General features: G+C 34.3%; 1 protein-coding gene across 9 annotated transcripts in view; it reads left to right on the top strand.

The window, feature by feature from the left end:
- Positions 1-22,660, top strand: part of R3HCC1L (R3H domain and coiled-coil containing 1 like) — a 68,794-nt gene that overhangs the window by 25,242 nt on the left and 20,892 nt on the right. For 7 of the 9 annotated variants that reach the window (XR_005654709.1, XM_039871571.1, XM_039871564.1 and 4 more), the window contains one exon: positions 18,544-20,375. Coding sequence is in view for 8 of the 9 variants with exons in the window: in XM_039871571.1 (XP_039727505.1) it covers positions 18,558-20,375 (1,818 nt within the window). In the remaining variant the exon portion in view is untranslated. Of the gene's footprint in view, positions 1-3,283; positions 3,437-18,543; positions 20,376-22,660 lie in introns of all 9 variants that reach the window. The other 2 variants (XM_039871565.1, XM_039871569.1) reach the window with 1 other exon arrangement.

Below are 22,660 nucleotides of genomic sequence, written 5' to 3'. Positions count from 1 at the left end.
TATATTATAGATATGAGATGACATTCATAAATGAAACATTTAAATAAGAATATGAGGTAGTATATAATGACAAATGAATACCATAGATAATGAATGCACAGAAGGATGAAATCAGTGTGTCTTCCAATAGTTAAAGGAAAATGCTGGATTTGAGATAAGCCTTTTGAATGAATAGTGACTAGGGTTGTATAAACCGAGATAATTCAATGAGGATATTTCACAAGTTGGAATGAACAGACCATGAGGCCATCTGGTGCAGAATAGAGGATTTGTGTCTGAGAGTGGTAGAAATGAGATTGGAACACCAAATTGTGGAGAACCTTGAATACCAGGTAAACTTAGTTTATATCTTGTAGACTCTGGCAAGTCAACAAGGTTTTTGAGCAAGGAATTATGAAAAAGTGTGTTTTAGAAAAAAATTATTGTATATTGATGTACTTAATGTCATTTGGAATTGCCAGAGTATCTTAGACTATTCTCAGTGCCCTTTTTTGAGGTTGTTTGGAATAACACTATCCAGATTAAAAATACAGTTTTATATATCTCCCTGAATGCCATGCAAAGAATTTTGTAGTTTGGTTATATATGGAGTAGATAGATAATAGTGTTGACAGTCAAAGGTGACTAAATTTTACAATCTTTGCTCATGCAAAATTGAATAAGTCATGGAAGTTTTAAGTAATGACTACAGAATTAAATTAAGAAAGACTATAACCTCAAGTTTTAAGAAAGTTTTAAATCTTACTAATGTAACTTCACTAAGGCTGCACTGATTATTCACTGGCTTCTTGGTGGGTATATTTTAAAGTCAAGGATCAGAAATTAAAGAGTCAGTGTTGTCAGCTGTATTTTAGTAAGAATTTCTAGGAGATATGGATTTTATTTTCATTTAAAGAATGAAGATACACTTTATATATAGTATGAAAATTCACCTTTTTTAGAGTACATTCTGTGAATTTTGACAAAAGCATGCAGTCATGTAGCTTCCATACAATTGAGATATAGAACAGTTCCGTCTATTCAAAAAATTCCTCTGTGCTGCTTTTAGACAACCCCTTACCTAAACTTAATCTTCCGTCAACTACTGATATATTTTCTGTTCTTAAAGTTTGCCTTTTCCAGAATTTTATATAAGTGGAGTTGTAGTTTTTAGTGATAAATGATATTAGCATTTTTTTGGTGTGCTTATTTGTCATCTTTATATCTTCTTTGATGAAGTATTGTTCAAATTGTTGTTTGTTTTCAGATATCAAGTTTTGAGAGTTTCATTATGTATTCTGGATAAAAGTCCTTTATCAGTTATGTGATTTCCAAATATTTTCTCCAATTTGTGGTTTGTTTTTCATTCTCTTAATAGTGTCTTTGAAGAGCAGAAGTTCTTAATATTGCTGAAGTCCAGTTTATTGATTTAAAAAATTTAAAAAAAATTTTAAGGATAATGCTTTTCGTTTCATATCTAAGAAATCTTTGTCTAACACAAAGTCACAAAGATTTTCTCCTGTATTTTCTTCTAGCAGTGTTATAGTTTTAGGTTTTTTATATAGATTTGTGATTTATTTTGACTTGATTTTTGCATCTGGCGTGAGATATGGATAGAAGTTATCTTTTGTTGTTGTCACATATGAATTTTTGTTTTAGCATCATTAATTGTAAAGACTTTTTTTTTCTGTTGAATTTCCTTGTACCTTTTTTGAAAATCAACTGATCATATATGTGTGAGTCAATTTCTGGACTCTTTTTTTTTTTGCCGTTTCATTAATCTATAAATCTGTACTTTCTCCAGTACCACACTGGCTTGATCACTGCACTTTACAGTAAGTTTGAAATCAGGTACTGAGTTCTCCAACTTTGTTCTTTTCAAAATTGTTTTTGCTATTGTGATTCCTTTGCCTCTATATCCATTTTAGAATCAGTTTGTTAATTTCTAATTGAAATCTAAAGATCACTTTGGGGAGGTCCATGGAGAAGATTCTATGAGTGGGTGAGAATTCTTATTTCTGTGGTTGTCAAGTGTTCTGTATTCTCATGATAGCCCACATTTGGCCTTTAGCAATTTTGAAAACACTTTGAGTTCTTACTGGTTTGTATTGGTGTCTGGCACTTACTACAGGTAAGGAGGTGCTCATGTTCCATCTCTCCTTTGAGGAGCCTGTCTTATTTCCTTTGACTTTGGGTTGCTTGTCCTGTGATCTTCTCTGATGAGCTCAAGAAAATTTGTGATTTTTGCACCTCATCCATCTTTTATTTTGTTTTAAGGGTAGGAATGGCATTTTCCAGCTTTCTATGTAATAAGCAGAATCCAGAAGTCCCACTTATTTATTTGAGAGTGTAATTTTGATATGGGATTTTTGCTGATCAGAATACCATTTAAATCTGTTTCTTTCAGTTTCCATCCCCAAATTGTTTTTGTTTTTTGTTTTTTTTTTGCTTGTTCTTTCATTCATTCATTCTACCAAAAAAAAAAAAAATGTGTGCTGTATGCACAGGCACTGTGGTAAGTGTTGGGGATATATTGATGAGCAAGAAGACATAATCCCTTTTCTAATAAGCATTTAGCATAGTGAGGGAAGACTAGATAATTAAAGAAGTAATTATAATAAAATATAAGTGCTGTAATAGAAGTATATGGTAGAGGCACCTAATCTAGAATGATTAGCTAAGGCTCTCAGAGAAAGAGCTGTGATGGACACCTAAAGATTATATAGAAATTAGTTAGGTGAGGATGGTTAGGAGACCTCAGGGGAGTAGACTAGTAAGAAGGAAGAGACTGTGTAGAGGCTAAGATGAAAAAAAAACCTACAAAACAAACAACATGGAGAGTTCAAGAATCTGAAAGAAGATCGATGTGGCTATATAGCATATAAGGACAGAAGTGATAAAAAGCTAAGAGAAATTGATTGGAGCCAGGTTAAGAAGAGTCTTGTAAGCCATGTTTAAAAAGTTGATTTTATCATAAGAATGATGGGAAGTCGTTGAAAGGTTTTAGGGGAGGGGTATGTCCAAGCAGCTAATTGTTTTAAAAGGGTCATTCTGGAAGCAAGATGAAGATGAATGGAAAAGAAGCAAAACAGACCAGTTAGATGGGCTTTTATAGTAATCTAAGCATTTGTGTGTGTTGGTTTAACCTGGAGTATCATTAGGGATAGGGAAAACTAAACAGATTAAAGAGATATTCAGATGTAAAGATCAGTGGAACTTGTCAATTGAGTGAATATGGAGAGTGAGGGAGAGGGAAGACTCGAAGTGTATCCAGTAAAATAAAAGTCTTGGTATGCTTCTGCAGAACCTCCAGGTTTCCTTCCTTCTTTGAGAGAGATTAGAAGAAAAGATCCTTGGTTTACTTTAATAAATACCACCATTCATGGCCCATGATTCAAAATTCATTGAGGTTTTGGGTGGAAGTAAGAAGAGAGGAAAAGGAAACAATATCTAATAAGTAAGTCATGGCAAATAAAGTTTTCTTACCTGATCATTTTTTGAGTATTGAAAAAAACAAGACAGTTTTATTCCTTCAATGTTGGTGTTTAGCCTGTTGGCATATAAACAAATAGAATCTGCAAACCAGCTTCCCTGCTCTAATAGAATACAATTGATCTTCTCAAAGAGCTGTTCCACGCAGAGAGAAACTTATAATATTTAATCACATAATTTTCTTATTTTTCCCAGATTTTTTTAAACAACGTTTGGTGTGGTGGATGTTACAGAAACTTTTAGACTTGCATTAGAGAGTTCAAGTCTTTTAGGACTCCAGAGTTCTCTAAGGTAGTGACCACCATCACTAATAGCTGTGATAGATTTTATACAGAATGCAGTGGTGGGTGCCAATAGAGTTTTCATGGTAATGGAAGGGCAAAGCCTAATTTTCAGAAAAGGGAAAGTTAGTGATAAATAGCCCTCATATGATTCAAGATTTCAGTGGTTAAGGTGCGAAGTTATGTATGGAGTTCATGAAGGTAAACAGTTTTCCTTTATTTTACTTATATGTCTCAAAATGATGAAGTTAATAAATATGGTATATTGTCACAATGTTAAAGTTAGGCAGTTGCGATTTAGAAAATTTAGAGTTGTTTTGTGGAGGATATACTATGAGATGCAGACTTGTGAGCAGTGAAAAGCTGGAGGATCAGGCAAAGCTGGGTTTCAATTCTGGCTCCTACACTTACTAGCTAGATTTGTGACCTTAAATCTTAGTTATCTTATCTTTAAAATGGTAGTTATGTACACCTCAAGGACTTGTTATGATTGTTAAATGAGATAGTCTACATGAGCACTTAGCATAGTGCTTCTTCATTCATTGACTTCTTTAGGGCTGTACAAATTTAAATTATATTGCAATGTGTAATTATTTAAATCTAAAATGTTACAAGTTCTTTATAATCTCAAATTCATAGTCTCAGTGCTTTTCATCATTTCCTTTAATTAGAACATGTCTGTATATTAGCAGTCTATAAAAATGGATAATACTTGAAAAATATAGAGCCTCGTTTCTTTGATATTTGCAGGACATTTTGGTTTTCAAGAATGAACCAGGTATGGGGGACACGCCTTAAATCTTGCTGGTTTAATTTTGCTCTCACCACTAATTTGCATATAAGGCTTCTTTTGTAAATAGCTATGTATCATGTGTCACATAAACAAGTAAAAAAGAGTGTTCCTAGAAAAATAGCTGATGAATTGAATAAAAAAAACATGATAGAGAATTCTTAACTTTCATCAAGAATACACATGCCTTTCACCTATTCACAGTCTCCAGTTAAGGAGAAACATCTGGATTAATATTGCTTTGTGTTAAGAACATTTGTTTTATACTCTCTTGTTTACCAGTCATTTATTGAATGCCATCCATGTGCCAGGAATGGTGCTAGGCATTGAGGATGTAACAATGATAAAGCATTTCTTGCTTTCAAGGAGATCAAGGTTACTTGAGTCGGGTAGGTTAATAGTTTGGTATGGCAGCAGGGAGGAGAAAATCTCTACCTCACATTTACTCAAGGAATAGTTATTGAAATCCACAACATGCAGTAGGTATTCAGAGATCATAGAGGGCTGCATCTCAGAAGGAACAATTCTAAACCATCCTTGGCAAGTAGATCGTCAAATGGCAGTGGAGAGTCTTGGGTTTAGATTCTCTGTAGGACAGGCACAATGTAATTGTAGACAAGGCTAGACTTCTAAAAACTTACTGATCAGCTTTGTTGACCCACAGGTATTCCTCTGGCTTTTCACTTCAGGACTGACTTATGTCTTTCGGAGCAGCTTTTGAAGATGTGAAAGGAAATAGGGCTTCTGACTAGACATAACTAATTGATGCAATTATTCCTGTTTTTCTTTCCCAGAGAATTGTCAAAGATATTAAAGTGGACGGCACTACACATACTGGTCTGTTCATATTGCCATAAAGTAGTACAGCGTATTGCGATAAAGCAGGAGCATAAACACTGGAGTCTGATTATCGAGATTAGAATCAGCCATATTCTAGTTCATTGGCCTTTGGCATTTTATTTAATATCTCTGTGCCTCAGTTTTCTCATCTGTAAAATTCAAGCCATACAAAAAAAATATCACTTAATGGGGTTGTTGGGAGTCTCAAATGAGGATGTTACTATTATGAGTGTCACGAAGTAAGCAAATAACATCTGGCAAGGGGCCAAAATAGGTATCACAAAGTTCATACATTAAAGTTTATACGTTTTGCTCAAATAAAAAGCATCTCAGATCCTTAGAAGGCTTTTTATTTTGTATATAATCTGAACACACTGAAATTAAGCAATATTCATTAGGTTGAGAAAAATAAAATACTTAGAGTGGCAAGAAGTGACAGGTGGTGAAGAGACAAACAATAAAAAGCAGATACTCTGCTGAAAAATAGTAATTTGGAGGTCATGATATGATTGTGTTATGTGGGTGAGAGAGAGCAGCCTTTCACAATGAATAAGGCCTTGACATGTCACTTTATACATGGCCAGTTTAGCAGTTTGAATAGAGCTGTTTCCTCATTCTACTTCACATTAATGAATGTTTCCTGCATACCTTTGAATAAGGTCTGCATAAAGTCTTCTAAGTGTTTACCTGCTTTAAAACCTTTTTTTTCTCTTCAGTCCAGGTGTGTTAAAGAGTCTTAGAGTAATCGCTTCAATTTTAGGCACTAATGTCACAAATTATTTTCTTTATTCTGTTAATTTAAATTAACATATATTTTATAAACCTGGTTTGAATAGAAGAATAAAGCTGCAGGTAGATATAGGAATTATTTGGCATTTTCAAGTGTGAAATGTATTAACTAGGGCAAGTTTATTTATGGAAGGATGCATTAAGAAAAACTACGGGAGAATCAGTTTCGTTCATTAGCAGATTTTATAGTTTTTAAAATATGAAGCTATTTTTCTGCTGTCCAAGTATAATTTTTCATGTTATATTACACATAAGTGCCTCTGTGTTGTGTTTGGATCAAGTATATTTTAAAGTGAAACTCCTTCATAGAGGACATTTCTTGGTTATTTGCAGAAATGTGCTTGATATTGGGAGTAGGGGATCTTGAAACTGTGGAAAGATTAGATATATTCCTAATATTATTTTGATAAAGACTCTTGGTTGGGTGGTATAATATTTCTATTTTTTACTCATCTTTTACTTTCCCTTTTATCTTGTTCTACAACCAAAATTCCAAATCATTTAAAATAGAGAATGTTTTCTATTCCTGCTATGAAAGTTTCTGGCATTGAATGTGCTGTTTAGTGTTTTACAAACAGCCAATTAAGTGAAACAACTTAGTGAGTAAATTGATGTTAAATCATAAGAATCTAAAAATTTTTTAATTAAAATGAAATAGATTAAAAAAGGACAGTGCAAATAGTTAAGTATTTTATGGAACTATTTTTAGTTACATATGTGTATAAATCTGTATCTACTGTGTCATCATGTGAAATGTTTTGAAATTGGAGTGCAAAAAAGTTTGAAAAAAACTGGCTTAGAAAGTCTTCCTATGTAGGATTCTGTACTCATGGCAGAATAAGTCTTTTATTAACAGTAGACATATATACAGCAAAATGTAAATAGTGATTATCTATCTCTTTGAAGTGAGAATACAGATTTAATAAAAAGGTTTAGTGTATAAAGCTTTTGTATTAAGGAATATACAAAAATTTTACTTATTTTTGGTTAGCTTTACACTTTATTACATTTTTTCTTGAAAGTAGACTTCCTGTCTATTATAGACCTTTGAGCCATCTATTACTTTTTTAAAAAAGTAACCTGTTTAGAGAAATCCTTTTTTTCTACTATGCAACGTTCATAGTGACCAAGAAAAAGAACTTTGTAATCTAGCTTTGTCATCTGAACACCGAGTACTTTATAAAAGTTTGTAAGTGAATTTAGCTGCTATCTTCGCAAGGTCACCCAGTACTCCAAAGGTACATACCGGCTATTGCTAAAGAAGCAGAATTTGTGTTGCTTAGACTGATTAAATAAAAATGACTGAAGAACTGATTTTATACAGGCTCTAATGAATCCCGAACTTCCCTAAGGCAAAAATGACTTTTAAGAAAGATGTTGAATATGTGAGCTTGATTTATGTGTAAATCCTGAGGCTCAAGGTGCCATAACTGTCCTGAGGTGAATAATTGAGCAATTCAGAATATCATATTCTGTTTAATACTCCCTTTGCATTTCTTATACAGATATGACAAAGCAGGAATTGATAGAATTTTTACTTATAGTTGCTAATTTTTGTTCCGATATTTGAAGACTATTGTAAATATGCCTTTTAATAAATAGTTAACCTCCCCATTCTCCATTTGCATCATCAGTTTCTCTCTTTCTATTTGTATCATTCTTTCTTACCTCATACTTGCTCCCTAACCCATTCCAGTGGGGTATTGATATCCCAACCCCACTGAAACCAGACCAATGTCACCAACAACCTCTGTCCTACCAAATCCAGTATAAAAATGTTCAGGCCTTCCTACTTGACCTTTCAGCTGTTAATGCAAATGATTACTCTTGCCTTTTAAAAACTTTTTTTTCCATTTGGCTTCTGGGATGCTTTCTTAGTCTTTCTTAGTCTCCTTTGCCAGCCACATCTCCTTTTTGTGACCTTTAAGGGTTTTAGTTTCCCCATGGCTCAATCCCCTTGACCTTCTATTTTTGTCACTCTCTAGGTGTTCTTATTATGTTCCTTGGCTTGATTTTTTTTTATGGTGATGACCCCCCAATTTTTATCTCCAATATTTGCATCTTCCATTGAGCTTCCAACTTATATATCCAGTTGCTTCCTTAACAACTGTACAGGCTATTCAAAAGGCACTTCAAATTTAAAAGGTCTAAATCAGAACTTTTGATTCCTTGTTTCCTATTTCATTCCCCAGTCTTCCCTATCTTAGTAAATGTAACTGTTGTCACGTGCTCGATCAGATCAGAACTCTCAAAGCGACTCATCTCTTCACATCCATACAGTTAGTCCACCAAAGTTTTGTTAGCTTTGCTTTCAGAATATATTATTAATCCAACCACTTGTGCCCTAGACATGCTCCACGTTCATTAGTTTTTAGATTTCCTTACAGATTTTCCTCCTTCTACTGTTAACTCTTATATAGTCAGTTCCTCACATTTTTGCTAGGAAGATCTTCATTAAAGGTAATTCAGATCATGTCATTCTCTTGTTGAAACCTTCCAATAATTTCCCAACACATTCAAAATCAAAGCTCTTGCCTTAGCCTGCGAGCCCATACTTGTTCTGGCCCTTAGCTATCTTACTGACTTCTGGGCCCTTTCTTACTCTGCTGTTAACCACACCTGTTTTCTGATTATTTCCTTGAACATTTTAGACTTGTCCTTCCTTTTGCACTTGTTCTTATTTTTCTCCTGGAATTCTCTTTTCCCCAGATAATTTGTGTGACTCACTGATCAATTCAAGTATTAGCTCAGGTATTAACTCCTCATTGTGTTCTTCCCCACTTTACCATATGGTCTTCCCTTCTAAAATAGCCATATACCCCATCACTGTGCATCTCTGTCCCTGCTTCATTTTACTCCTTTGAATTTATCACTATCATGGTTTCGTAGGTATTGCTTTCCTCTCTGATGATTCTCAAGATATTCTGTTATGTATTGATGTTCCCAAGTGTCTACTATGTGTTAAAGTGTATGTTTAGTATTGTTTTTCTTTTAGGACAACATTATGCTTCTTGAATTTGAGTATTTTAGCAGAATCTTTTACCAGTTTTATTCTTTCAGGGCAATAGCTTCAGATTCATCTTCCACATCACCAGTTTTCCCTTCATTTTTGCCTATTTTTTTTGTCTCTGTTATTGCCATGTAAGCTTTTTAAGGCCATACTATTTTGTTCATTGCTGTGTTCCCAGTGGCTAGATGGGACTTGCCATGTAATAGTTATTCAGTAAATGTTTGTGGAATGAATGAATAAATGAATGGGGCCTCAAATCTTAATTGGAGGTTGAGGAGCATCACCTTTTGAGCATCACTTGCCATGATTTAACAGATATTTATTTAGTGCCAAGTGCAGTGTTATGGTATTGTAGATTAACAAAAAATAACCTTACACTGAAGAACTTACTATTTAGAAGCGAGCTGGACATGCAGACACATAACTGCAAAGTGACATAATTGCTTTAACGAAGATATATGTAAGGGTATAGGGGGATGAAGTTATAGAGGAGGTAATCTCTAAGGTGAGAATTGAAGGACAGGTAGAGACTGTCAGGCAGGCATCTGACTGAGAAAATAGTATGCCTTATACCACAGAGATGTAAGAAGGCAGCTGGGCATGTTTCTAGTACTACCAGGAGCTGGAATTGATGGAATGAATATACAGTCTGAAACTAGGAGTGGCTGGAGATGAGACTGGACAGATAGGCAGTTCTAGGGGTGGTAGTGGAGTTAAGATCATGTAGGGTCAAATATGCTATTTAAGATACTTTAAAGTTGGTACATGATGAAGAGCCACTGAAGTATTTTGAGCAAGGAAATGGCCAAATCTGATTTGCACATTAGAAAATAATAGAATGAAGAGGGCTTGGCAATTGATTGAAATGTCAGGGATAATGACTTCTAGGTTTCTGGCTTGAACAACTGGGTTGTCAGTGATACCATTCACCAAACTATGAAATTGAGGAGAGAAGAACAGTGACTCTTTCTGAAGGAATGGCTAGAATTTAAAAGTATATAATCATCTTAGTGCTCAGAAATCTATTGGTTTACTTGTGCTACTTAATATAGTTTAGATACTACATTTAATTGTAAACATACTAAATTTACTTCATAGGTATTTTTATTCCTTTACATATATGCTGCTGAACTGCTGAAGGATGTTAGCATCTCTTAGTTCTGCCACTTTGTATGTAAATAGACCAATGAGAATAAGAATGATTTTGATAGTATAGTAAAACAAAGGAAGCTGTTTCATTAGAATGCAAAGAAATGATTCTTAATCTAGGGCCCTCCACAGTTTTAAATGTATATAAAAAGCCCTCATTTTCAGTGTAAAAAAAGTTAAATTAGAAGAAATGGTCCTAAATTTGTTGAGGATAACTTATATCACATAGGAATGTTGTCTAATCAGTCTTATTTTTGATTTATGAAACATAAGTAAACTTCTTTTGATTCTTTTTTTTTTTTGGATCATTATGAACTTATGGAACATTAAAATGTGCAGAGATAAGCTTATCTATACATTCATATATTAGTTTATTTCTTGGTTTGGTATATATTTATATACCCTTGTTGCTGAAAGTGGAAAAATCGGAAACAGGCAAGGCAGAAGAGGAAGCACAGACTGTGTTTGTTCTTGTGACATTAAGGATATGACAAGATCTTAGCCCAGTGGTATCCCATTAGAAATATACCACAGACCACAAATGTGGGCCACATAAGTAATTTTAAATTCTCAGGTAGCCATATTTAAAAATACAAAAATAAACCAATGAAATTAATTTTAATGTGTTTGATTTAACCCAATATATCACAAATAGTATTGTTTCAAGATACAATTAATACAAAAATAGAGACATTTTACTTTTTTGGTGGAGGAAGTATACTAAGTCTTTGAAATCCAGGGGTATTTTACATGCATAGAACATTTCTATTTAGACTAGACACTTTCCAAGTGCTCAGTAGCTACATCTGGCTAGTAGCTACTGTATTGGACAAAGTAGTTCTAGATCATTCTTGGACCAAAAAGTAGAGGTTCCTTCAGCATTCTGCAACCCTTGAAAATATCTTTCCAACATCAGGTAATATCTGTGCTGTTTGTTTTATTATCCCATCAGATATATTAAAGAGGTTACTCTTTTCTTCATCATTTTCCTACTTAAGTAATTTTATCTAGTAAAGATCTGTTTATCAGTTTTCATTGCCTTTGCTTTCTCCTATACCAGTTTATAATAATGGCCTCTTATACTGAAACAGTAGATCTTTAAATTTTAGTGATTTTGGTTTTAATTACAAAAATACTATATGTTAACAAATTTTAATAATACTGAGATACGTGTATAAAAAGATAATAATCTTTTATTTTTTCCCCCCCTCTCATATTCTCCTCTCCCAAATCTAACCACTTGTTAACAGTTTAGAAAATAGCCTTTCTCCCTTAGGAATTTACATTTACGAGAAATTCTTGTTAAGTGAGAAAATTGGTACTTCAAAAATACCTCTTAGAGTAGACTTATTTAAAGTGGAGACTAAAGTTTCATAGTTATTAATGAAAAAAAGACTTGTTAGGGACAGTTTTCTGAAATGAAAACATTTAATTTATCACATAGTTCATGAAATTTATGTTGTTATTACAGTTGTGCTAATTCTCAGAATTAATAAAGTGATAAACTTTCTTGATATAATTTTTCCACTAAAATTGTGTACGTCTGATAGCATCCTTCACTTTGATTTTCTTAGGATTTATCGTATAAACTAGGCTAGTGCATCAGTTTTAACAAAACTATTGAGAGCTTTAGCAGTTTCTCAAGAGATTTTTCATTATCCTTTGACATTTTTCTTGTTTCCTATTCTGTCATTATCCTTGTGGGGTTTTCCCTTCTTCAGTTATTTACTGGTTTGATTCTGCCAGATCTTTATTCCCCAAGGGTTTCGTTGTGAGATGAGCTCTTCCTTCAGTGTCATTATCGACTTCATAAAATCCTGGTATTCTTTTCAAGTTTTGTGTTTTCATTTTACAATTAGGCTATATTGTGCTTATTTTATATTATTGGATGTTTGCAGCATTAGACTGTTAGAGTTTGATGGTCAAAACCAGGATACATAGTTGAAGTAGATGTTAGTGTCAAGTAGAAATGGGTTCTATGGGTAATCAAGGCACATTTTGAATATTATTGTTATTATAATGGCTTTTGATTCCCTATGTGAAACTTGGAACTTCGTGAACTCAATTGCCTATAGCTAACTTGTATTGAGACTTTTACCATGACTAGCAAATTTGTATACATGCATTATTTAATTTATTCAGTGTGCCTATAAAATAAATCTATTATAATGCTCATTTTATGCTTTGAGTAAACTAAGGCTTAGAGTGGTAATTTTTGCCATTCAATAAAGTAATTTGTCTGAGAGGTTAGGGCTAGTCAAGTATGGTGCTGGGGTTCTAACCCAGGAACCACAGCTGATACTTGACTGCACACTCATATACACGCACACATACTTTTGTGCAAAAAAAAAATGGATTGGACCATAATTTTCTTTTTTAACTTAGCATTACATTTTGGTTATTACTCTACTGTATGGATAGGCCATAATTTTAAGAAATTATTCCTGTTTAGATTGTTTACAGTTTTTATTTTTTATTTTACTAATGTTTCTATTCCTGGTAACTAAGAGGCTTAGCTTTTAATAGCCATATGTGAAATAGGAGTGGAGGCATTGGGCCTGGGAGAAATGAGTTGGAAACTGCGTTCACTTCCTAAAGCCTTAAATCTCAAAGCACTGTAGCCTCACTTGAAGAGTAGACTAGAAAAGAAAATTCTCAGTTTCAGAAAGAAAATAAGGAAGCTTGTGTGTTTTCACCTGGGTTCTGAGTGAAGAGGAAAAGTTTCCTGAGATTTTGTAGCTACAGTTTTACTCTCATGTGGGTTTGAGTTTCATATTTATACCTACTGCACGGTCCAGAAAACCTCAAACTTAAAAATTAATGCAGAACCACTCCGTAGAGGAACACTTGTAGTCTGGCTCTATGGAATTCCCACAGATAAAGCTCCATTAATATTGAGCTCACTACTCAAAGTTATAAAATTAAAAAAAAATTGACAATGCCTTAAGCACAAGTTAGAGACCCAAGAGACAGCAGAAATAAATTCTCAAGAACTTCAGCAAGTCGAACTATTAAATAATAAATATTTAATATTAATTATAATAAAATTAAATTATAAAACAAAAGTAAATGCCATAATTATAACAAATATTAAATAATAAACATGTTAAAAATGATTAAAGGTAAAAGAAAACAAATATAAGGAGAACAACAAAACTATTAAAATATAAAAGACCAAGAAGATAGGGGGCAGGGCAGGGGATAAATAGGACTTCTATAATAAAACCTTAGTCATTAAAATTTAAAAACTGCTTGACTAGGATAAAATGCAGAATAGGCAAAAATGAAGGGAAAACGGGTGATGTGGAAGATGAATCTGAAGCAATTGCCCTGAAAGAATAAAACTGGTAAAAGACTCTGCTAAAATACTCAAATTCAAGAAGCATAATGTTGTCCTAAAAGAAAAGCAATACTAAACATACACTTTAACACATAGTAGACACTTGAGAACATCAGTACATAACAGAATATCTTGAGAATCATCAGAGAGGAAGGAGACACCTACAAAACCATGATAGACTGACACCAGAGTTTTAAAAAAATAGAAATAAAAATCCATTAAAGGAGAGCAATGTAAAGATATTATTAGACAAAAACTAAGAGTACATATGGAAAGGATTATGAAATAAAAGTATTGTACAGTTATCTAGGAGTCAGGTACAAATAGTTACTAACTTTAGATATTTAGACAGACACTTATGTTAAAATGCTAAGAAAGTACTGTGATAAACTTTTATATCAATAAATTTGAAAACTTAGGTCAAAAGACAAATTTTCTAGAGAGATTTGTGAAACTGACTCAAGAAGAAAGAAACTTCCATAGATGTAACATTAAAGAAAATAATTTAAAACGTCTTCGCCAAAACTCACCATTCCTAGACAGTGCTACAGATGAGTTCTACCAAATATTTGAGGAGAAATAAGCCCAGCCTTATACATAAATATTTAACTTATATAATGTCTTACAATAACCTCAATGCAATCATGTAATTCCCAGTAGTAGGAAGGAAAATTGTAGACTGATCTTGCATAAATATGCACATAAAATCCTAAGTAAAATCTTGACCTGATCTTGGATATTCTGTAATTTTCCATTGATTTGAAGTGCCACATTTATTATAACATGAATTCTAATATAAATGTAGGTCCCCCTTTTTTTTTTTGGAGGGGAGGATATATTCGTGTGCCTCATCTATTATCTTGAACTGAAAATCTTACTGTTGAACCTACATTCAGGATATTTGCATTGGCATTTTAATATGCTTTACATAAATGTCTTTCTATTGCATAGTTTTGCAAGTCATTTGAAAGGGATGTCAGGGTGAGAACTCAATATAGTATATACCTCATTTGAGACATTTCATTCTAAAAAATATTCCATAGTTCAAACAAATGTTAAAAAATAGGAAATAAATATATTGTCTAAATATTTCCCACCAAAAAATATTTTCCTCTGATTCCTTCACATTTACATTTATTAATATATATTAATTGACTGTGCCTTGCCTCCTTCCCAAAGTATTTGAGATGGTTTTAAAAAGGAACAGAGAAATAAGTATTACCAGACATTTGGGATGGATTAATTATTGTGTTTCAACACTAATCTCGATTCTTTGTTTTCTGGAAAAGAGCAAAAAAGAGACACGTTATGCTGTCTATTTAAGGGCCCATTTTGAGAGACACGCCTTTTTCCCTTTTTATAAATGGGACATTGGATAGATGATAGTTACTTTCAACTTCAATTTGCAAAAGTTAGAGGATGTTCTTGAGATACATCGACCAACTGAAAAACTAAGATTTTAACATCTTAGTCTTAACTTAGGGAATCTTAGCTTCTGTGGTGAGTTTTCAGATATGTAGTTTACTTTTACTTTCAGAAAAATGCCATGGATTGATTGGTAAATGTGAACGAGTTGCAGAGTTTGAAGATCATCATTTTGCAACCATCAGAATGAAGATTGGATCAGATTAGAATCATTAGTGGGTATAAAATCTAGGGGGACATTTTGATGAGGAGCAGGATATTTGCATGCATTCGAACTGTTACTCCACAAACTGCTTATTAGTTGCAAGCGAGAAAATACACAATTACTATATAGTAGAAAAATTGGACAAAACCTTGACCAGGTGGTCAAAGTTAAGATCACCATTGGAGGACAGATAGAAATCATGTGCATGCCTCCAGATGTGATGTCCTGAGGACACATGACTGACCATCTGTGTACTATTTGGTTGATAATATATAACCTCGGTCTAATCATTAGGAAATGTCATACAAGTCTTAAGTGAGGGATGTTCAATTAAAAAAGTGGGGGAGGTTAGCTAGTCTTCTAAAATGTCAGTGTCATAAAAGACGTGAAAGGCTACAGAAATTTTCTAGAATGTAGGAGGCCAAAGAGACATGATAACTAAATGTATTACTTGATTCTAAACTGGATCCAGTCTTGGAGGAGAAAATACGCTATAAAGGACATTGCTGGGTTAACTGACAAAATTGGAATACACATGTTAGATTTAATAAAAGTATTAATGTTAAATTTGCTGACATTGATAGCTGTTGTAATAATGTAAGACAGTGGTCCCCAACCTTTTTGGCAGCAGATACTGGTACTCCTGTGAGAATCTAGTGCCTGATGATCTGAGGTCGAGCTGAGGCGATGATGCTAGCGCTAAGGAGCGGCTGCAGATACAGATGAAGCTTCACTTGCTCGCCCTCTGGCCTGCCGCTCACCTCCTGCTATGTGGCCCATTTCCTAACAAGCCATGGACCAATATGGTCCACAGGCTCAGGGGTTGGGGATCCCTGATGTAAGAGAACATACCTATTTATAGAAAATATAGTCTAAAGTATTTAGGGGTAAAGGGTCATGATATTTTTAATTTGTCCTCAAAAGGTTCAGGAATAAAAATTGATGGATGAGTGTAGAGAGAGAGAAGAGAGGAGGAACATGCATGATTGCAGTGATCAAGCAAATGGAGTAAAATGTTAATAGTAGATATATATGAGTAAAAGTATATGGGTGCTCTTTGTAGTATTTTTACTTTTGTAACTTCTGTAAATTTGAAATTATTTCCAAATAAAAAGTTAAGACAAAATATATGATTTAGGTATGATGCATTCTAATGAGGTAACAAAGTGATAGAGCTTAGAGAATTTGTTCTGGAAGAATGTATATTTTATGTGCTCATTCGGCAGTTTCTCTCATGTCAGATGTCTCAAGTTTGCTTTGGTAAATACTGGATCAGATCAATTCGTGGTTGACTTATCCAGTGAGTGCCTTTAAGTGCCAGTTTCCTCTGTTTTAGATACCAAATGTAGACAAACAGCATTAACATTCTGTTATGAAAATGTAAAAGTCTTATTTATTTTGTGCTAGTTCACTTACTCACGAAGATGGTTCAGAGAAGTACTTACAGGATGTTACTGACATTTTCTTTCAAGGAGAATTTTGAAACTATAGATGCAGTTGGACAAGTGGTCATGTATGATGTCAGTGGTCAGAAATATAGTTAGAAAAAATGATTTGGCCTACAGTATTTAAGGTGTGTGTTAGCAGTTAACTGTCCACCGTCATAAAGGAATCTGAACTTTTATCCTCTTTAGGAAATTGTTTACATCTAAATGATTGTTTAACATATTGAATTTCAAGGAGCTATGGGGACACAATTCTCCTTTAAATAACCCTCTCTAAATTTACTTCTACCCATTATCATTACTTTTTGTGGTGAGTCCACCTAATAGTTCTGTTAAGTAACTCATAAAATTACCATCTTATATACAGAAGTTCATTATAATTATTTTGTCAGAGGCTTTGCTAACTGAGATCAAGATACACTATGTCTGTGGCATCCCTTCCAATGAAATATACTTTAGTACTTCTGTCTTTGAAAAGTAGGCATTTTTGAAAAATCTTTGTATGGCTAAATGTTAAAGTCATATTCTTCTACAAATGGAAAGAGAGAAAATCCATGAAGAACGGTGGGCTAGATGACAATTAAGACATCCAAAGAGAAAAGGGACAAGAAGATCACTTAGGACATTTGATGATCAGGGCCATGGTATGTACTTGGACTGAAAATAAAATAATAGCCTGCGCCATGAGAGCAGAGCTTCACTGAGGAAATATCTTCGATCAGGTGACATTTTAGGGATCTGGAATAGAGCAAACAGAATTTGTTAGCCTTTTTGTCTTACTGTCTCTTCTTTTTGAACTGTGCGTGGTGAAATATTAATAATGGATGCTTCTGAGTGTGTGTGAGTATTTCTTTGCTTTGTACAGTACCTCCTTATTCTCTTTGCTCTGGACAAACTAATATCTACTTCACTTATTTTGAAAATTAAAAGAATGACAATATGAAATTATCTCACACATTTCTCTATATGTTGTAGATAGTAGATAAAGGTTTATTTAACCTTTGTTAAAATTCCCCCCAACCCCCTTTTAAATTCTATTGAGCAACCATGGTGGAGGTTGTCAGGAAATTACTAGTGTGAGTTGTCTCATCATGTTCTTTGGCCTTCACCCTCCTTCATCCTATTCAAGCCTATTTTATTGCTGCTGGAAGGAAGAAAATTTATAGTAAGTCACTTGATTAAATAGTATTAATAGAATAATAGCTTTCTCTTTCCCATTACCTCTTTCTTTCCAAAAAAAATCATGTTCAAAAGCAATGTCTTCTAGAAAGCAGTCCCTGATTAGTCATCTCATTTTCTAGCCCACATTCAAGTTATTACCATTCAAGTTACCCTTAAAATCATATTTATGGATAAATATTTATGTTGAGTAAATGTGTTTTAGGGGTCCTCCTTGCATATACTCTTCAATATAAATTCTGAGCTCCTGGAATATGGAGACAGTTGTGTTTTTGCTAGCCAAGAATCACTTTTAATAATCTGTTTGAATTCAGCCTAAGATAAGGGTTACTTGTTTAAAAAGTAGAAAGGACTTTTTAGGGAGGTAGAGGTAAAGGATTTGGGAAATATGAAGAAAGAGGACATATGGATAAACCCATGGGCTCATGAATTATTTTGGAATTTACTTTCATTAGCTGCTTACTTGATTGCATTAATTATTTTACGGTAGATTTTCTTTCTTTTAACTTGAGGGTCTCTATAGAATGGATTAGTAGGCCCTCTACTTGCTCTAAAAATTTTTTGGTTCAATACATTGTAATTAGTTTCTGGTAATTAAATTATTCTCTTTTTCTTACAGATTGAGGTGGTGCCATGCAGCAAGAAGCAGCAAGATGCAGAGTTCGAGCTAGGAGGCCTGATATGGCACTTTATGTACCTAAAGCTCGAAGGGGTGTAGTACTCAAGACAGGTGACAAGGAAAAAAGCTGTGGTCCACCTAACTCGGTGGTGAAAGAAGAACAAAGAGAAGATTGTCTCTCCCAAAAGGAGATCTTTAAAGACAAACCTGAGACTCAAAGACCAAGTATTAATCCTGATGAAAAGGAGCACAATCGTAGGGAAGGAAAGAAATCTTCAACAAAATTAAAGAAAGACACATGCCCTCAAGAAAGAAGTAAAGATAGGATTTGTACTAAGAGAGGAGCCACGGAATCCAAAGACATATTATCCCAGGGATATCAGCAAGGAGACCTAAATCCTGAGGTTATTCCTAGTGTATCTTTACAAAGACATTTTAAACCAAAGAAGGTAGAATGTTTGGAGGATGAAAGCACAGATGTGACAGGACGTGAAAGGTTACTTCTGACTCAGTCTTGTTCAGAAATCAGTAAGGCTCAGATTCTAAACAAACCATTCCAAAATGTGGAACTCTATGATCTCACTAGGCACAAACTAATTGGGGAAACATTTGAAGGCAGAGATTTGGAAAGCAGAGTTGAAACTGATGCCAAGGTTGTAGAGGTACTATCCCAGTTTCCTAGAGATTTTAGTTCTGTTTTGAAACCTGAGTGTATGATTGCACCAGTAAAACTCAGCTCTGATTCTGGAATTGTGCAACAAGGCATGCAAATATCAGATGGAATGTTGAAGCTCAGCAGTGGAGGCATCACCACTATTCTTGTTCCTGGAAGTTCAGATGGTGTCACTGATCAAACTTGTGTAGACTTTGAAGCTGAGAATGTTGGTGATAGAGTCAGCAGTACTCATTTCATCTTGGGTCAGAAAGGTGTAGATTCCATTCCTGAGACAATGAGTCACATCTCTCATAGAATGACTGTAGTCAACAAATTAGAGAGCACAAATGGCATTTTTGATCCAATAGTGATGAGAGAATGTGAGGATAATGGCAGTGCTGCGGATGAGTTATGTGTAAAGTATGGACCTTCTGATACAGTTGTCCTTGTTCATGAAACAGATACAGATAATGAGTCTAAGAGTGTAGGTGACATTACAAATGAGGCATGTAAGATAGACAATACAGATGATCAAATAACTGTAGGCAGCCCTTGTGTAGTTGCAGTTAGAATAGCTGATGAGGCCTGTAGCAACACAAGTAGTTTCTCAAAATATTTAGGAATGGATGCAGGTACAGCTTCTCTTCATGTAGCTGGAAGTGGGAATGACACTGAAAATTTCAGCAACCTGACTGCTTGCTCAGATATTTCTGCTAAGCATGTTTCATCCAGTTTCACAGAGTCAACAGGGAAGTTGATAGAGAGCTTGTCAGATTATGCTTCCTCTTTACCTATAAAGAAGATCTCCTTACCTATAAAGAAGATTGCTGGTAGTAATTGTAACACTTTTTTGGACTCTGAACTCAGTATGCTAAATGGGACAAAAGTACTTTCAGATAGTGCCTTGGGCAATGATCTAGATTGTACTGGTGATATAACAGAAGCATTGCAGAAACTGAAAACTGCTGAAGAGTTCAAAACAAAAGAGGAAGATGACTCAGAGAATATAGAATTTGGTATATCTTTTCCTGATGTAGAACCAGTATCTGTGGGGACATCCATGGAACCGAAAGCAACTGAAACTTCTCGCATTGAGGGAAGTGCTGCTACTGAGGAGAGCTGGGAGTCCATGTTTAATGATGACGGTGACTGCCTGGATCCACGTCTTCTACAAGAGGTATGTTTAATGGAAATTGCTTGATGCTTAGATAATTTATAGATTCATAGAGCCTGGGATTTGGGTGCTAATTTTGATAGACATTTGTGTACATTCCTCATATTAGATCCATTGTAAAGGTTCCTTCAAAAAACTAATAGGATTGTAGATTGAGAAAAGAATGTATGGTAGGTAGATCCTTAAAAAATAAAATATACAGAATTAAGCTATATCTATAATAACCGAGGCCTGAGAGATTTTATTGAATAAAGATAAATTTAATAGATTTTGGCTATCTGTTTAAGAAGTACAGAGGGAAACTTCTTCAAAAGGGCTTTTCTGTGTTGACAGGATATATTTTACATGGGCCTATTTGAGGATAGGAGAATAATTTATTCATTTTTATTTTTCTAGTAGATATTTGAATTTTGTTCGATATTGTAGAGGGAACGAGATAGAGAAAGGAAGGGTAAAATAAAGGAAGGTATGGTTGTTTTTTAAGGAGTTTATGCTGAGTTGAAGAATAAATGATTGTTGAGTCTATATAGAAAATATAAATGAATAATGACATGCTGGCTAGTTAGAGTTCATGAATACAGAATGTTAGATTTTTGAAGGCATCTTAGAAATTATTGAGTTCAATCTTTTAATTTTCTTAATTTAGACATTCCTCTCTATCCAACATTTAAATTCCTTACCATAAATAAGAATCATTGTTTTTTTTTAATTTATTTTTTAATTTTTAAAATTTTTTAAATTAAGTTTATTGGGGTAACATTGGTTAATACAATTATATAATTTTCAGGTGTACATTATAATTTGACATCTATACATTCTATTGTGGGTTTACCACCCAAAGTCAGTTCCTTCAGCAACCATATATTTGATCCCCTTTACCTACTTCATCCTCCCCCTGTTACCCTATATTTGACCTTCTTTACCCCATCTACCTCCCCCGTCCTCCTCCACCCCCTACTCTCTGGTAGTGGGTTCATATAACTTTTGCCTGGAAGAGATAAAAATGATTTCTCTATAAAATCGCCAGTTTTATAAATGAAGAAATTGAAGCTCACTGGTCATACCTTTAGGAAAGGCAGAATCAAGATTATAGCCTAATTCTGTCTTAATCCAGTGTTTATGTTCTTTCTACCAGACCACTTCCTCACTTGTAAAATAGTTTTATTTGAGTGACTCCAAAGAGCCTTTTAAATACTAAGTGATGAGTCTTTTGTTTCTGAGAATTAAACCAGAAGTACAGAAAAATGATGACATGCATGTGAAAGAGGCACATGAGACTGAAGAGAGGTTAGTCCATGGGATAGAATGGACTTTCCAATACCAGGCAGTTCCTCCTCACTCTTGGGTGTTTGCAGGCACACCTGTACCACAGTTAGCACTTCTTATGGTCAAATCAGGAAACGCTATGTTCTGACCACTCCTTAGAAATATAGAGCGGAAAATATCTATGAATGGGTATTCATGAACTCTTTGAAATTCCATGAAAATTTTTATTTTTTTTATAGCTTTCATCAGATTCTCAAAGGTGATGGTTCCCATAGTATGGTCCCTGGACCAGCAGCATGAGCATCACCTGGGAACTTGTTAGAAATGTAAACTCTTTAGCCCAGCAGTGTGTGTATTTATAAGTTTTTCAAGTGATTCTGATGCACATAAAGTGAGAACCACTGCTCAGAGGTAATACACAAACTTAAATGTATATCAGAAAGTGAGTGTGGCAACTGGAAATGGCTGGCAGCCCATAATCAGAAAAACACTGTTCAGAGGTTTTAGACGCAAATTGGATTAAGAAATACTAATAATGGGGGAAGTGAGATGAATATAAAGAAGTTACTAAGGATCTAAGCATCGGAAGAAGGCCTTCATCTAAGAAAAGAAACAGTGTTCATAGGAGTTGGCAAAGGGGCTACTCAAGGCGATAGCACAGGTTGGAATAGCAGGGAAAGAACAGCTTCCTACAAAAGAAGAGCATAGCACAGCACACAGAGCGTTTTAACATGTGGTAGGACTCTGACTATTCATTGAATGCATGTAGGCTACAGAGCAGAACTGATACTTCCTTTTTAAGGTTGCCTCCAGGCACTTTTAAAACATCATTGTTGCTAGTACTTGAATTCTGTGTGGTAGTTTAGGGTTATGGCTTCTCTATTGAGGTGGGCAGGGGGTTCAGGTGGGCAACTCTTTCTCAGGTCTTTTTTTTTTTAAGCAGTTAAAACATTTTATTCAGACACTGTTGCCAGAGGAGGAAAGAGACCTCGGTATAGCATCAATTCAGGCTCAATTCAGAA

The sequence above is a fragment of the Pteropus medius genome, unplaced genomic scaffold (assembly GCF_902729225.1).
Source record: "Pteropus medius unplaced genomic scaffold, Ma_sr-lr_union100, whole genome shotgun sequence".
NCBI lineage: Eukaryota > Metazoa > Chordata > Mammalia > Chiroptera > Pteropodidae > Pteropus > Pteropus medius.
The sequence above is the reverse complement of the archived record's forward strand: the minus strand, read 5'-3'. Positions and strand labels throughout refer to the sequence as shown.